The sequence below is a fragment of the Varroa jacobsoni genome, unplaced genomic scaffold, assembly GCF_002532875.2.
Source record: "Varroa jacobsoni isolate VJ856 unplaced genomic scaffold, vjacob_1.0 scaffold_1151, whole genome shotgun sequence".
NCBI lineage: Eukaryota > Metazoa > Arthropoda > Arachnida > Mesostigmata > Varroidae > Varroa > Varroa jacobsoni.
In genome coordinates, this window is record NW_019214053.1 from 175,517 (window position 1) to 191,431 (window position 15,915).

The window sequence follows — 15,915 nt, forward strand, 5'->3', positions numbered from 1 at the left end:
CAGGCAGCTTTTTTTCGCAATATAATGTCAGAAGATTGACGTGCCATAGAGTGATCTTTATTCCTGATATTTACTATACGCGTTAAGTCCATCAACACTTAGCTAGCAGACGCCATGTCTATTTTGTTGTGGAATATATAGAAAATATGAACCAATGAAACATGTATAGATAATTCGAAATGTCTATTTACATTTTAGCAATAATTCGCATACACACACACACAAATGTGTTTATGTGTGTGTATTCTATCAATTTGTATGTATGTGGCAAAAGGCGATTAATAGAAGCAATACTGTCATCTCTCGTTATTCATTGTTTTTCGTGTTTAATCTAATCTTCGCCTATACCATTGTCTAGTTCTCTAAAAGAAAGGGATTCAGTTACCCCTTTCCGAAACGGCTTCATTGTGCGGTTTATTTATAGGTAACGCGCGTATGAACTCGTCCGGCTGTCCCGAATTATTGCGTTGCTCCCATTGTAATACGACATGAAAGGACATCGTTAGGCTAAGCAGGATGCAGCAAGCATTGACTGTGAGTAAAATACGTCTAATTCAAAGGTTACAATAGAATCACTTCTTTGAGTACCGAAAAGAAGTGAGACGCTTTAGAAACTAATAAATATAGTAGTAAATATATGTGCATGGTTAACGCGATTTAAAGAACTACTATTTTCTCTCAGGTCGCGCTATCAAATAGCTATTTGAAAATCTAAAAACAGATGCATTGATCATAGTTATTAATTTACTGTTTTCCGTGGAGGTTTCCTTTCGTAAATGTGTTATATTCACGAGCTCGCCAGGTGCTTCGATAATACCTCACTCGAGTGCTATACTTACGATGTTTGCGTTTTAAACGCTGCATTTGGTTCTTGGCGTCTTCACTTCACTTTCTGAAGGGGAGGTTTTCTCATGGTATTAAAAGAGTATTGTGATAAGGATCTCTTCTGCTCGAGCAATTTTTGCCTTGAGCTAAACTGAAATGTTTAGCATCTGCGTGCGTGATTGCCATAGTGCTATCATGCGCTTTATATATACGTAACATTTACTGAACCGACGGTCTCAAAAACTAAAGATAATACTCATCTTCGTAATGTTGTTTGTTATGTCTCATCAAATAAAAAAAATGCAAAATTAAGCTCTGTTCATGTGCACAATATTAGGCATGTTTTAAAACTCATTCCCTATTTTCGTAAAATAGCGCGGCGTAAACTTGTCATACTGGTCGGCAAATACTGGTCGAATAACCGGTTTGACGTAACTCTTGACTGTCTATAAGTTGATAGGCTTACAGTTTGACCTTGGCAACAAGTCTAAAATGTCCGCTAAATGGGCCATCTTCTAGCGTTGAAGTTACTCTAGGCAAGTTTTGTTTCAGGTCACTCGTTTTAAACATTTCTTTTTAGTGGCAAAATTTTCAATTTCTTCTATTCATGTTGTAGTCGCTGGCTGCAAAAGATTATGATTAACTAAGATTGTTTTGATTTGGCCATTACCGATTGTAATTTCGAACTGACGAGTGTCGCTGTCCTAAAAATCGCTTCTTGCGGTTCCGTGTTGCTTTGTCCTGTTTCGATACCTCCATTGTGATGGTGCTTTTGAGCATGAAACGCATACGCAAGAAGCGTTGAGTAGAGGTCAATGGCAGCAACCAAACGCTTGCTCTATATTTGCGTCAGAAAATTCGATTTTCTTGGGCCAAGAATTTCCAAACTACCTGTTGTGCAGCGACACCATCAGGTTCTAATTATTTAAGCCTCCTTATAACGCAAGCGCCACAATTTAATATACTGTACTATACTGTATTATAGTAAGAAGATACAGCCAACGAAATACAGAGAACATTAATAAATACTTTTTACTTTGGATTTATCGGGGATTAGGCGACCATCTAGGATAGGACCAAATTCCTCAAAACCAATAGGATAACGCCGTTTCTTCTGTGCAGAATGAGGTTTCGGCTCTGATGCTCGCATTTGCTGCTACAAACCTGCCCTAGCTTTGATATAGAATGGTGGCCGTATGTAGGCCCTAGAAATAGTATGCACTGACGCAAGAAAACTTGCATCGGTGCCTATTATATTATTATTTGAAAAATTGACATTATTTACAGGACCATTTTTGTAAGCAGCATGCAATGTAAAAGCTATCCCTGCTGCGCTACATTTTTTTGTGGAATGTCTTCTACGAAGACAAAATCAGAAGGATAGACGAGGAGAGATAACGTCAATAAAATTGTTTCATAAATGATTATTTAATATAAACATAAAGCAGTTTAAAGTTTACAATTGCAACTATTATTGCCACGTGGGCAAACAGTGATAAGCATCAGATGAAATTATGGCCTCTTTTTGTTTTCCAGATAATCCGACACGCGAAACTAAAGCGATTTGCCCATGAGCAATTGCAGCTCCTTCCAGTGCATTTTCCGTATTACCCTTCTAGTGGTCATAGTGATCCAGAGAAAATCAACGCCATATACCCAGAATATGAATGGAGCACGGAGGGACCTGCCGGAGATTTATCCGAGGTAAGTCATGAGCGAGTTTATGTTGACAAAGAGCTAATACCGCCATATCGTAAATGAACATATGATACGAATCTCATGAGACGACAAGTAGCGCCGGTGTAGGACGCTGTGGCGCGCTTTCAAAAATGAATGAAATATCTAATACATAAAGAAACGTTGAGCAAAGCCAGAAATAGCACATTTTTTATCGGCTCATAACTGTTTTAATGTCTGATAAAAATTGGGTTAATATACATTTCTAAGAACGCAGATCATCTTAGTGTGTCATGTTCTACATACAGCGTTAAGCTGCTACTTATGCAAATATCAATAACTTGTTGGCGCGAGAAATCTTCATTTTAAACTCCTAAATAGGTTCACTGCATTACCTGCCGCTATTGCACTTCCTTTCAGACTAATAATAAGTAAGTATATTATAGTCATAGCTGTTTCGAAAGGATAAGGCTCTGATGCCTTTTCAGCTCGGGACCGCGCATTAGGAAATGTGTTCCCACGTATCTAGAGATTAGTATATTCATATAGGCATAGAGTTCTTTAAGGCTCTTTATGTATTACGCATTTCATGTTAATTAAAGTGAAACTGAATTAACGATATGCACATCGATATGCAGTAGAGTGTATCTATACTTCAGATGTGCATGTAAATAGAACCCAATTACGTATAATAGTGCTTTTTATTTTGTTGTTTACTTTCAATGAAGTTTACATTATTGTGTACATATTGAAGCGTCGAGATTGGCAGCACGTGTTCGGCGTTGATAGATCGAGAGGTGACTTCGTGCAGGTGTTTTTCGAGCGTGTTCCAGACGGTTTTGCAATAGTTTGGGCGCGAGTGAAGTTCGGAGGGCGTAATCTAGTCCTACACGAGCGATGTTACAAGGATCACAGCAATGGTATGTTCTGCATAACGCTATAATATTCGGCTCAATATATGCCATTGAATGATACCAAGTTCGATGAAAGCTGTTTTTAGCGACGGTTCATGCTATATTTGCTTTTCTCTGAGCATCGTTAGAAATATTCGCACATAAACAGCGAGCTATTTAGGGAAGTTAAGGTTTATAATATTTTGAAAAATGTAGCACCATCTCCCATGAACATTTGTAAAGTATGTACATATATTTCAGCAATCACGCGTGTGTATAGTGCTGGGGGAGTTCGTCTCGAGTGTCATGGACCATTGCGTTTCTGGAGGGTGGCTATTAATGCTGTAATGATCGATACAAATCTTGCACAAGCGAACTCGAAAGATAGAGTGCACGTGAAATTGGGTGCCCGCATTTCGTCCATGAGTCACCCGTTCGAACTGCCCAAGCAATGTTCCCCCTCCATGCTTGCCCGAAGGTACGAAGTGGAGCTAGAAGAATACAGTAATCACGAAAAAGCGAAGTTCTGCATAGCAGAGTAAGTTATCTGGTTAATAATAGGGACAAGTAATTAGCTTTGGTTGGATAGAATGAATTCAACCAAACATTTACAAAAATGGTTTTCAAATGTATTTTATGGAGTGAAGCCAGTTTAGCGATTTAACCAGTTGTTGAGGATCAACTTATTTAAACAATTTATTAGTTATTTCAAATGAACAAGATTTGAAAATAGAGAATACGCAAACGGATTGAAAGAATGATTTCGTATCAGTCATAGATTTGATTTTACCGCTTCCTTCTTTCGTTTAATTTAACAGTCTATAGAAAATCGATAGCTGTAGTATTTTGATAAGTTGTAACAGTGTCAAAATACTAGTGTGTACGTCATTAATAATTGTTTATCGGTAATAACTTACCTATTTTGAAGATGCTGCCACAATATTCAAGCCTACATACAAAGCGGATCTTGGTTCTGTGAACTCACCCTTGATGGCGAACGCAACGAGCTACTCTTGTTTGGGTCTCGGCTGAAGCTGCTGGGAAAATCAAATCTGCTTCAAGGCATCCGCCACTATTGCGGATACGGAGCGGTAGGCAAGATAGTTTTCCAGTTATGTTTAAAGCTGTTTTTAATAACACATCTGATACTTCTAATGAATAAATGTTGTATTGTTTATCGTTTTCCTTATTAACTCCATTGGATGTGAGCAAGTCAAATATAGAGCGCCCAGTTATGTTAGCCATTGACATAATTACTTGTATTACTCAATAACTCGATTTTCCGAATCGAAACGGTATGTAACAATTGGAAACAGACAATGATTATCTAGCGTTGATGACCTGTACACCTTTAGACGGATTTTTTGGTAAAACGTTTTAATAAATATACAAAGAGTGTGTAACTAAGGGGCTCTTAAAAATTAAAAAAAAAAACTTGTTCTTACAGAATTGAAGTAAAAAAGTACCGACTTCACTGGGGAGAAGGTCAATCTCAAGAACACATTTCCAAACTTGAATTTTTTGATAAAATGTGTCGGTTCTCTACCAGTAGTAAAGTATTTTTGCCAATTTTATTTATATTAGTAGAGACGGACCTTGTATTAATCCTTATACCCTTTTCTTATATTTAGTTGTATTAGCACTATTATTTTTAGTTATTACAAGCATTAATATTTGAGAAAGAGTCACGAAGAATGGACCGCCCATATGTCAATGTTTTCGAAATGTTCAGTAAGTCAAATCTGTAAACTTTAGTAGTGAAGTCTTTTTATATTGCGGGATCTACGTAGATATGGTCGAGCGTTTATTAAATATTTTCTAGTGAAATTCGGATATGTCATGCAAGGAGTGGAAATATTTGGTCGACTACTTCATTACTTTGGAAACTATGAAGACTGTTGAAAAATACTCGCAGTAAAGTAACCATGAAGATAAATTGGTTTTAATACTTATCTTGTTTAGAACGGCACCGTATTTCATCTCATGGAATCAACAGGCGGGAAATGCTATGGATATTGCTTTCATCCGACTTTCTTCGGTGGACCTATTTTCAAAGGACGCTTTCAGAGAAGCTCGGCTCAAAATCTATCGCTGGTCTCATTCACATTCAACACCGGTATTCATGGCCCCATTGCGGTTCACTCACCGCCTTAAAATGTGGCGTACATCATTCTATAGGCCTTAGCTACGTCATATGTACATTATGAAATAAGCGTTTGAAATTCTAATAAGCAATGATGCGGTTCACAAGCATCCTTCTATGTAAAAACTTTTTCTAGAGCCTACATTACACGAAACGGTTGACTGCAGTTAAATACGATTCATTAGGCACTACAAACTAATGTTTCAATTTTTTCTGCAATTTAAATTTAGTTTATCGCTCCAGGAATTATCCCCACACCATTTACGTATCGCCTAAAGGGCAGTCAGCCGATATTAGCACTTTAAATGCCACCGCGCTCGACGCTTGGTCAGTAAGCGATTTCGAGGGGAAACTGACACGAGGTACGGCGGAAGAACACAGTGTGTACGGAGTTACCTTCAAAATTTCCGGAGCATATGTACTGCCTCCGGAAAAGCTAATTACGTGAGTCATAAATCTATGTATGTTAAGATGGAAATTTTACGTTATGTCAGTTCGAAGAGTTGTATAATTAAGAAAATTAACATTGAAATTGCGCTTTGTATTATAGAAACGCGTTGCTAGAAGATTCCATGTGTGAAGGAACGCAAATTCTGAACATAATGGAAGAGGCTTGTCGTAGGCCAGATCTTACAGGAGGCAAAGGTTCATCTCTGGCTGTGCTGGCGTCTATCTCACAGTACCTTCATGAAAACAACGAGAAGTTACGCAGCTTTGTTACGGTTCTAAGCTCTCCGAGTGTTAACCATTAACTTTTGTCATGCAGACTAATCGCAACGAATGCAGTCACTGTTTAAGCTATAAATAGAAATATACTCAAATATTTCCTTGCAAGAAACGCATGTACAACAGTTTTTTAAGTCGGTTTATATATTTAGGTGAGTTGTGTTTTTTCCGTAATTATCATGGTAATCTACTTATCATTATATTTAAGATGCTGTAAATTTTAAATGACTGGTAAACATATTTGCAAATTATAGGCCATCGCATTTTCGGTGCCTTGGGCCATCGTTCTTACCACGGAGGCGTATAAGACTTTCGTTGTTCTGCCGGAAGTAACAGGCGCTATAACAGAGCTTCAGAAGGCTTTAGATGACTGGACATACTCGACAGATCTGTCGTGCCTTACCTCAGCTTCAAAGAGATGCGTAGCGAAAATCACTAAAGTTGGGATGCCCGTTTCTCTCGAACAATTGGTTCGCATATATATATATATATTTATACCTAGTAAAAACTGCGTATACTTTCCATAAAGTGTTTTTCTCTGACACAGCGTTTCCATTATATAGCAGCTTCCACAGTTGGCTAAACGTTATAACAATTAGTACTGCTCTGTTTAGGTTTAAATTCCAACTCAGTATAGTAGTATAAAATAGGTGTAGTTTCTCGAAGCTGAACGACTGTGTTCAGTTTTTGAGCACATAATATCAATAAGCGACATCGTAACGTACGCAAGTTTCTGTACCCTACCAAAGCCTGCAGGGTTGATGTCTTCTACTTTAAGCTTAAAATATACCTTCCAGCTGTTGGAAAAATTAAAGCAGTCGTTCGAAGATGAATGGGAAAATAGACGCTTTGCAGTGCGATCTTCAGCTGTTGAAGAAGATTCGGAAGAAATGTCTGCAGCTGGACAAATGTCTACTTTTCTCGGGATATCTGGGAGGAAGAATCTGCTTGATGCCATCGTGAAATGTTGGGCGTCACAGTTCTCCCTGAGTGCGATTATCTACAAGCAACAATATGGCCAGAGTTTGAATACGCCAATGGCTGTCGTAGTGCAGGAAATGGCAAGAGCCGAAAGTGCAGGCGTTATGCTCACTTGTGATCCCGTTTCGTGCCACCCCGACCGAATTGTAATTACTGGTAATTTCGGACTCGGTGAATCTGTTGTATCTGCTGCAATAGAACCTGACACGTACACTCTAAAGTATGCACCACTTGTCGGCGCAACGAATGGGCAATACCCTTCAGTCGAATTGCTCGACAAAGTGGTAAGCTGTGAGCTTCCAGTTATCGGATTAACTTTTTTATTAAATCTCACACAGTGAAGTTATGAGCTTTAGATTGTCTTGCGACTTAAACCATAGGCCTCCGGCGTGACAGTTGAAGAGCCAGCTATCGTGACCAAGGTCACGCCCCACTAATGCATACATGGAAAAAAATAACTAGATACGGTTATAATATTCACTGAATCATCATTTCGGAACAAAGTATGTTGGACCATTTGCAGTGTGGAAAGAAGGACAGGATGATCGTTGAATCCAACAACGGCAAAGGAGTTGCAGAAATGACTGTATCCTCAGATAAAATGCAGACGTACTGTCTGACAGATGAACAAACGATTCGTCTTGCCGCTATTGGAGTAAAGGTTAGCTACTTTCGGCACGAAGGAGAAATTATAGAAGCTTAGTCGTATCGAGTATGTCCACCAGGACGTGGTGTTAACTGTATCTAACAACCTCAAATCGTGTATTGATAAATTACCATTATCCAACGTCAAGTTAATTCAACTAACAATATAGTTTTTTATTCCCTATGAGAAGCAGATGATGATGATGGGAAGGGATTTTGCATGAGTCAATGTCCAGTCAAATCACCGTGTAGTCAAATCTAAATGTGAACATACTGCATACCCGTTTTACACAAGTCTCGGAGCAAATTTTTACTAAGGAAAATAAGCTAACTTGAGACATCCTAATGATCGTGCTAAGAATGTTAAAATAATATATTTGTACGATCCGTATTACATGATCGTGGCAGTTAACAGAGTTGACTGACACCCCGCGAGATATCGAATGGGCTATCGTAAATGGAGACGTAGTTCTTCTACAGTCGAGGCCAGTGACCTCAGTCTTTCGTGAAAGCGACTTTGAAATACAACACGACTTAAATAGTTTCGTTTGTACAAATCAGGAAATTTTCGCCCGAGGAAATCTCGAGTGAGTATAATATGTATTAACGTATAAATCGTATATAAAAATATATGTATATATAAAAGAAATAAACTAATCTCCGGCTCTAGCCTGCTATGGGCAGATCATAAGCCGAACGTTCAACCAGTCTCCAGTGGTCGAACGTTGTCGTTGCTGCAATATATATATATATATATATCTATATAATAGAAGTAAAGAGGCTATTTGAGCAACTGGTAGGCTACTGAAGCCACTGTGATGAAGTCCTGCCGCGCACCGAGAAATATTGGCCCATGCACAGGCACGACGGAGCCACGATACGTTGGTCTAACCCTGCGTATATACGCATTTCGATCAAGCCGAGTTGAACTCTAAGGCTGTCTAGTTCTTTTATTGTTCTGTAAAATTAGCATCCGATTTCATACCCTACATATGCACTGGCCTGTTTAGTCCCACCTCACTCTGGCCCATTTTAGCCGCCAAGATAATCATGTAATTCAGTTGTGTCACAAAACGTTACTTTCCGCCAGTTTGCCTTTGAAAATGTAGCTTGAGGTCAGATGAGACTACAGTAGAAAATGTCCAAATACCAAACTACCAAAATACTTGTCTTATAGACCCCCCCCCTTTTTGACACCTAACAAAAGAGAAAATCCAGTTGCGCAAGCCTAACTATTTTTTTAAACCTATGTGCATTTCGTAAATTCTAAAGCTTTAGTAGTAATAAAATTTTAGCTCAGATAGAACAAATAAAGTAACCCATATAGCTTCTGTCGAATACAACCCGACTCGTACATGCGTAGATTGAACTAGTATCAGTTAACCCTTTTTTTTCACCAAAATTAGCACCCAAGTAAACTTTTTGGTCGTAACTTGACCGTAAAAAATCTGACATTTTTTATTAGGACTTACATCCTGTAAGTAAAATTACGAAATAGTGCTGTGTTTGCCTGTAGGCAAAATTTTGAAGCATGTTTCTGTAATTAAAATTGCTTATAGAGTACTCGTCAGAGTAGTATTTAGCATACAGAATATCAAAGCTAAAAGCGTAATATGAAATTGTTGTTTCGTCTTCTTGTGTGTAATACAAATTTCAGCGAGATATCACCGGGGGTGATGTCGCCAATGTGCATTGTAATTTTGAACCATATTTATCTTGACGTCTTCGGAAAAATATGGGCGAACGATCTATTTCCTGGTCTACTAGAACCAACACCGTACGCACAATGCATATGCAGCAATATTGGAAAAAGAAATTTCATAAATTTCTCTCATGTAAGTTATTTTGAAGGTGGCATTCTTGTCAAGTTATTCGATGTCATATTACGCTTGTTTTGTTTTAATATGAAAAACAACGTTCAATACAACCGTAGTCACACCTTTCATTAGAGACAGGTTTGGGTACACAATGTTCGTTGACCTTTTTGTACTTGTCTAGCATTATCACCTCATCGTCAATCGACGCAAACGGACTTTAACTTCAGAACATTATTCTATTTTACTGAATTGCTCCTTAATACGTCCAAATACCGCTCATTTATAGAAAAAGTAATCTTATTATTTATGAGTAGTCCAATTAACGATAAATATCATTTCTCAAAATTTACAGAACCCGTTAGGGCGAACCGAATCCGGCCAAGAAACCTTGCAATACACATTGTACGGATTTGACCTCAACAAAGATGAAGAAATGAAAAAGGGAATATTCTATGAAAAGAACTTTTCCAAAAATGACATGTTAAAAATGGGCACCTTTTTACTGAAGGTAAACGTAGATAGCTTCTCTTCTTCTTCTTAAACGTAGATAGTTAGTGTTATACTGTGAATGCACGGGATTACTTTTACAACCGGAGCTGAAACTAGAACTGGGAAATTTATTTAATTTCTTTTTCTATTTTTACCCTGACACTGATTGAGATTTTAGGATTTCCAGTTACTTCTGTTTAAACTGACACCATTTCGCCACATTACAGACGCTGTGTAACATCAAAGCTGTAGTACGTAGAGCGGAGAATTATTCAGAGCATGCAAAGATTGAAGTCTCGCAGCATAATGATTCTCTTTCGATCCTGCTCAGTACAGTGCGACAACTTTTCCATGTCAAGGATAGCATGGAATTACTTAATTTATGCGTTCTTCCATCGACTATGTTGAATACGCTAATCCTAAACATCATTAAAAAGAGCCAGGGCGAAAAGGAAGCAAGTGCTGAATCAATGGTACTTTTATCGAAACTACTGCGCTCAAACTATGAAGTCGAAAGCGCCGAAATTCCGAAAGAACTTATGGTTAGTATCATATGAATAATTACCTTTGAACTACTGTATACATATATACTGAATACTAAATAAGCTACAAACATGATACTACCTACATAATAATACTAAATAAGTACGTGTAGTTGTGATTATAAAAATTAGTGAGTTAGAATATATGTGCTTAATATATGAACGGTAACCTCTAAAGCGCACCTCCAAATACGTCCTTCAGTGAAGTATACGATTCGAAAACCTTTGGCCTTATCGATCAGAACACATTTATTCGTACTAAAAGAAACCTAAGATTTTCTCCTAATAGGGCTCAAAAGATAAAGGTGCCAAATGAAACAAAAACGTCCCTGCTGTCCTTCCGACAAGCTTAGGCCCTGTCCAAAGGAGTTGAGAAAATATAATGTGCCGTGAGCAAGAGACTGTGTATGTAGAAAATGCTTTTTGAACGTTGGTTTTCAAAGTTTGGAAACCGCTGTTTACCCTTGGAGGGTGCAACCTGTTGTTGACTGCTACGTTTTCAATTAGAATGCGGCGAAGTAGTAGGATTTGTAGAAAGGGAGCCGCCAAACAATTAGACATCGGCCAAAAATATGAGCCATTGAGCAATAAAGGCCCGTTTATACTCAGTAAGGTATACAAATTTAAGGATGTTACCTGTCATATGGACTAACCGAAAGAAACAAAAAGAAGCTGGTTGTTGTAGCTTCTCTGCCGACACTGTGCATGACAGAACCGTTAAACATACACAAAACTACTGTTAAATTCAAAAATTAGTAAAACAGCGTGTCTTCGATTAAATGAAAATGTGAAGCATTTATTATTCAACCAAGTTCTTTGTCATATTTGTTCAAGTGCAATATTTTCAAAAATGTATTACCGACGTTACAAAATATTTTAAAATATTTACAGTGGGATTACTTGAACTCAGATAATTATGTTACTTAACAAGGAGTTCGAGAGATACGAAAAGATATTTCTCTTGAGTAACAATACATTTATTAGGCAGATAGAAAAAATATGTCCTTGTTTATGGAAGTGCCTTTGCTCAATAAGAGAAGAGCTCATCAGTTCAATGGTAGAGTTTATTTAGGCGCCCAATTTAAAAGCTTTTGTTTCGGTTTACGTTAACATTACTTAGATACTAAATAATGCTTTGAGTTTTGCGATCCGTACTGCCGCTAAGCATCGGCTCGACTAAGCAAACGACTGGCGACCCACACTGATATGCTACAAGTAGAAGAAGTTATAGTAAATATATGCTTAATTTGTTCGTATACTGACGCTCCTGTTAACAATTTTTGATATTCTGGATTTCGAAACTATACCTCAGATATACAGGAGTAGAAGGATAATGATTGCAGTCGACTGCCGAGATCGTTGATACTATTATGCATTCTTGTGTCATCTAGAAACTCGCATCAGATATCCGCAATGAACCAAGGGCAGCAGGATTTATGGACATGACACCAGACGATGCTGTCAAGTTTCTAACTACAGATGACTGTGAAGTGGCTAAAAAATTTAGAACGTTTCAAGCTAGACATGGCCATCGATGTTACAAGGAACTGGACGTTTTATCTAAGACTTGGGATATCGATCCAACACCTTTAATATACACACTTCAAGCTAATGTTCGTGCCGGTGCAATCAAAAATACGGAAAGAGAATCTTTTACAGTGGATGACCTCGAACGACAGCCGACGTTCGTACAAAGGTTTGCGTCCAGGGGGTTCAATAGGTGACACAATACGAAAAACCCATCGTGGGTTTTTTTAATAACTTGCTGTCGATTGCATTATGTTTTCTAAGCTCGTGTTTATACATCGATAGGGTTCAACAGAAAATAATGAAATATACATATAGTTGCTTAATGAATCTCGCACTTTTCTGAAAGCCCGGTTGAATTTCGCATGGACTAATTTAGACTACCAACGGTACTAGTTTTAAATTCGTCAAAATGCTGAAAAAGCTTACTTTATAAAATGAGATAGAAAATCTGAAGGATTTGGTGTCACTTTAGGGAAATACAACCTAGCCAAAGATAGCGCATTTCATTCGCCTACATTATTTCTGATATTATAAAACCTCTAGGATTTGACTAAAAACCTCTAAAAATACAGCTGCGTACTGCCTCTTCCAGAAAAATGCTCCACTATCTAATACCCCGAGCCCAGTATGCTATATATGCTCGTGAGGTTGGGAAATCGTGCCTTGTCAAGTGCATACATCAAATCAGATTGGCGTTACGACGATTGGGGCAACAACTCCAAGCTGAAGGCAGAATTCCCGATGCCCAGCTTGTCTTCTTTCTTACCGTAGACGAAGCTTATCGCTTAATCACAACGCGCAATCCGAGTCTTTTGTCACGGTTTGTCCTTTTTCTGAACGATTTTATTCCCTAGCTGCTCTATTTGTTTAGACCTCAATAGATAAACGCGAAAACGACACACTTTTTTACGTCCATAGTAGTAGCATACAGTCGTTTCATACTATGTGCCATTATTATTATATATATATATATATATATACCATACGATTACACAAACTACTGTAAAGAGTCTTCATCGTGGGATAAAAAATTAGAAGTAGTTTGACGTAAAATTTTAGGTTGAGTTTAATCACTTTTTATAACACTAAATTTAACGAGCCTAGATAACCTTAATAAATTTTTAACATTCAATTGTTTCAAATAAAAATCCGTTCAGTTCAATCGTAATTATCCGATTGTTTGCAACGCAAATTATAATTGCAAATAAATAATAATTTCTATAATTGCGGCAGTTTCAACCCGTGAGGTTGTAGCATCCACAGTGTCTTGTCATCCAACGAGCCTTTCTATGACTAGTGTGGATTAACAGAGGATCTCAAACAAAAAAACATGCCTATGTAGGGGAGTATTAATTAGTGTAACTGGTTTAGCGAACAAAGATAATCTTAGTTGCTTTTTTGTAAAACCCAAATTAATTAATTACCCTTATTCTCCTATTTAGAACGATACGGCGTAGAAGGCTCCACGAACAGCTCGATAAACTGAAAGTGAAGGTGATCAGTAGCGGTATACCGAAACCAGTGAGTTACTTTAGCTTTGGTTTTCTTAGTCGCATACTTGCTTTACCTTATAGCAGACAGAATTTATCATTTATCAGACTTACTTTCTTTTGCAGATAGGATTGGATGTAGTATCGATACCAAAAGGGGCGACTAGTCTGCCGGGGATGCCTGTTAGCGAAGGAGTCGTAGTTGGTGTAGCCCGAATCGTGACTCATTTTCAGACTGAAGCGCATCTTATATGCAAAGGCGATATTCTCGTCACAAGAGCTACTGACACAGGTAGAATGTTCTAACCAATGGAACTTTGAAAATGATCTTTTTCATAGTCTGTCCGTTTTTTGTAACTTTTCTCGATACGCAGTGAATAATAGAAATTATCTCGCCTTAAGCACAGTTATTATGCTCTGCTTATTTATATAGAGTTTATTACTCAACAGTAAAGGAGACTGGGGTGTTTGTTATAAAAACTTACCAGTGGGCGGCAACCGCCTTACTTCTCATTGTTCTTAACGTGTCGCATTTATTGTCGCATGAGATGCACCGATCATACGATGATATTTCATTAACTTATTGTTGCAATGTTGACGTTTAATGGTAAAGAAACCAGAAAACATTCTGCAAAGCCTAATTTAAATTAATCGGTTTTTTTCTCAATTTGCCTACTTTTTCTAGGGTGGACACCATATTTTCCGTTGTTGGCTGGAGTAGTAACTGAGATCGGAGGCACGCTGTCCCACGGGGCGGTAGTTGCTCGGGAGTACGGCTTACCCGCCGTTGCTGGTGTTCTGGGGGCTACTGAATTTTTCCAGTCGGGTGAAATCATTACTCTGGATGGTATTAAAGGACTTGTAGCAAAGGGACACTCCAGTGTCAATAGTCCATCAGGCGGGGTCTAAAGAGTATAATGACAGCCTTTTTCAAATGACAATTATACGCTGCCTAATCCCTTATCCAGAAATTCGTTTTGAAGAAGTGGTAAGAACATTGCGTAAACACGCAATAATCAGCTCCCATTCGAACATAATAATAGCATCCATATGCAAGATATATTTCCCATTCGAATAATAAGATGACTTGGGATACTATACTAGTTCATAGTATATTATGCCATAGTAAATAGAGTGGCCAAAGTTCTGCAGGTTTGTGGGATCGAGTACCACCTATACAAAGAGTGAAGCGTGTTTTATCTATGGGACCGATCACAACACCATCCAACGTAAATGCTTTTACCGATCGTGAACTAATAAACGGTGAAATGTGCTTCTACAAAATAGTTGTAATTTTTTGCTTTTTCAGGTCACTTTTCATGTAAAAAACATATAGAATGGCCAATATTATATCACCAACCTTATATAATTCGTAATAAACACTGCTATAGCTGCTACTATTAATCTTTCTATTATGATTATTATTATATGTGGGTCGAAATTTCACTTTTATATTTCACCGCTAAGGAGTCAATTTTCTTTAACTCGCTTTTCAGATTTTAAGATTAAGTATTCGTCAAGTTGATTCGCCAATGAAGATAGCCATCTTCATTAAATAGATCTATATCTAACCATATAACTTGCTCGAACAATTTACGCTGGTGGATTCTTATATACAGCAGTATTTAGTTTTCATCCATAATATATTCAAAACCACTTATTTTCGTGGCGTCGGCTACCCGTTTACTCTTTAAGTTAAAAATATTACCACACGATTTACTTAAGCTTCAATACTTGATTTGAAGATAAATCATTTTAAGGTCGAACGCAATGGGAAAGCTGATTATTGAATTGGTCTTTCGCATTGATTTCCTGAAGGATTGACTGAAAGGTGTGAGGACATTCTCAACAAACACTCTCCCCAACTCAAAAAATACATTTATTTGTATAGTTTATTTTTATGAAATGCCATAATTTTTGTGGTTTTGTTTTTTTCTGTAATGAGACGTTTAAAAGTCTATTACTTTTTAGATCTCCGTATGTTAGGCAAGGAATGCTTTCACGCACTGTTACACAAAGTGTTGCTGCAAAATACTAGCGCTTGAAAGAGATCTGCTGAACAGGTAAACGTGCCTCCAAATTTTGTCCACAAATATCGTGTGCTTACACGTTTGCATCTTACCATTCTGGAGAGTTGGGTGAATACCTACCTTATAT

General features: G+C 37.7%; 1 protein-coding gene across 3 annotated transcripts; it reads left to right on the top strand.

The window, feature by feature from the left end:
- The first annotated feature begins 184 nt into the window (after positions 1–184).
- Positions 185–15,042, top strand: LOC111267133 (uncharacterized). Of its 3 annotated transcripts, XM_086971203.1 has the most exons (20): positions 414–534; positions 2,362–2,529; positions 3,257–3,422; positions 3,657–3,933; positions 4,324–4,486; positions 5,358–5,511; positions 5,769–5,982; positions 6,089–6,240; positions 6,517–6,734; positions 7,062–7,529; positions 7,769–7,906; positions 8,299–8,477; positions 9,548–9,725; positions 10,060–10,215; positions 10,424–10,738; positions 12,130–12,434; positions 12,861–13,088; positions 13,711–13,789; positions 13,885–14,050; positions 14,444–15,042. In XM_086971203.1, exons 1-20 carry the CDS (start codon positions 517–519, stop codon positions 14,665–14,667), a joined length of 3,966 nt encoding a protein of 1,321 aa, XP_086827329.1. In that variant the 5' UTR covers positions 414–516; the 3' UTR covers positions 14,668–15,042. The 3 variants fall into 3 exon arrangements, with proteins under 3 accessions (XP_086827331.1, XP_086827330.1, XP_086827329.1); XM_086971204.1 differs by lacking the exon at positions 14,444–15,042 and having other exon boundaries at positions 289–534; positions 13,889–14,036; XM_086971205.1 differs by lacking the exons at positions 13,711–13,789; positions 14,444–15,042 and having other exon boundaries at positions 185–534; positions 13,885–14,019.
- The last annotated feature ends 873 nt before the right edge of the window (positions 15,043–15,915 follow it).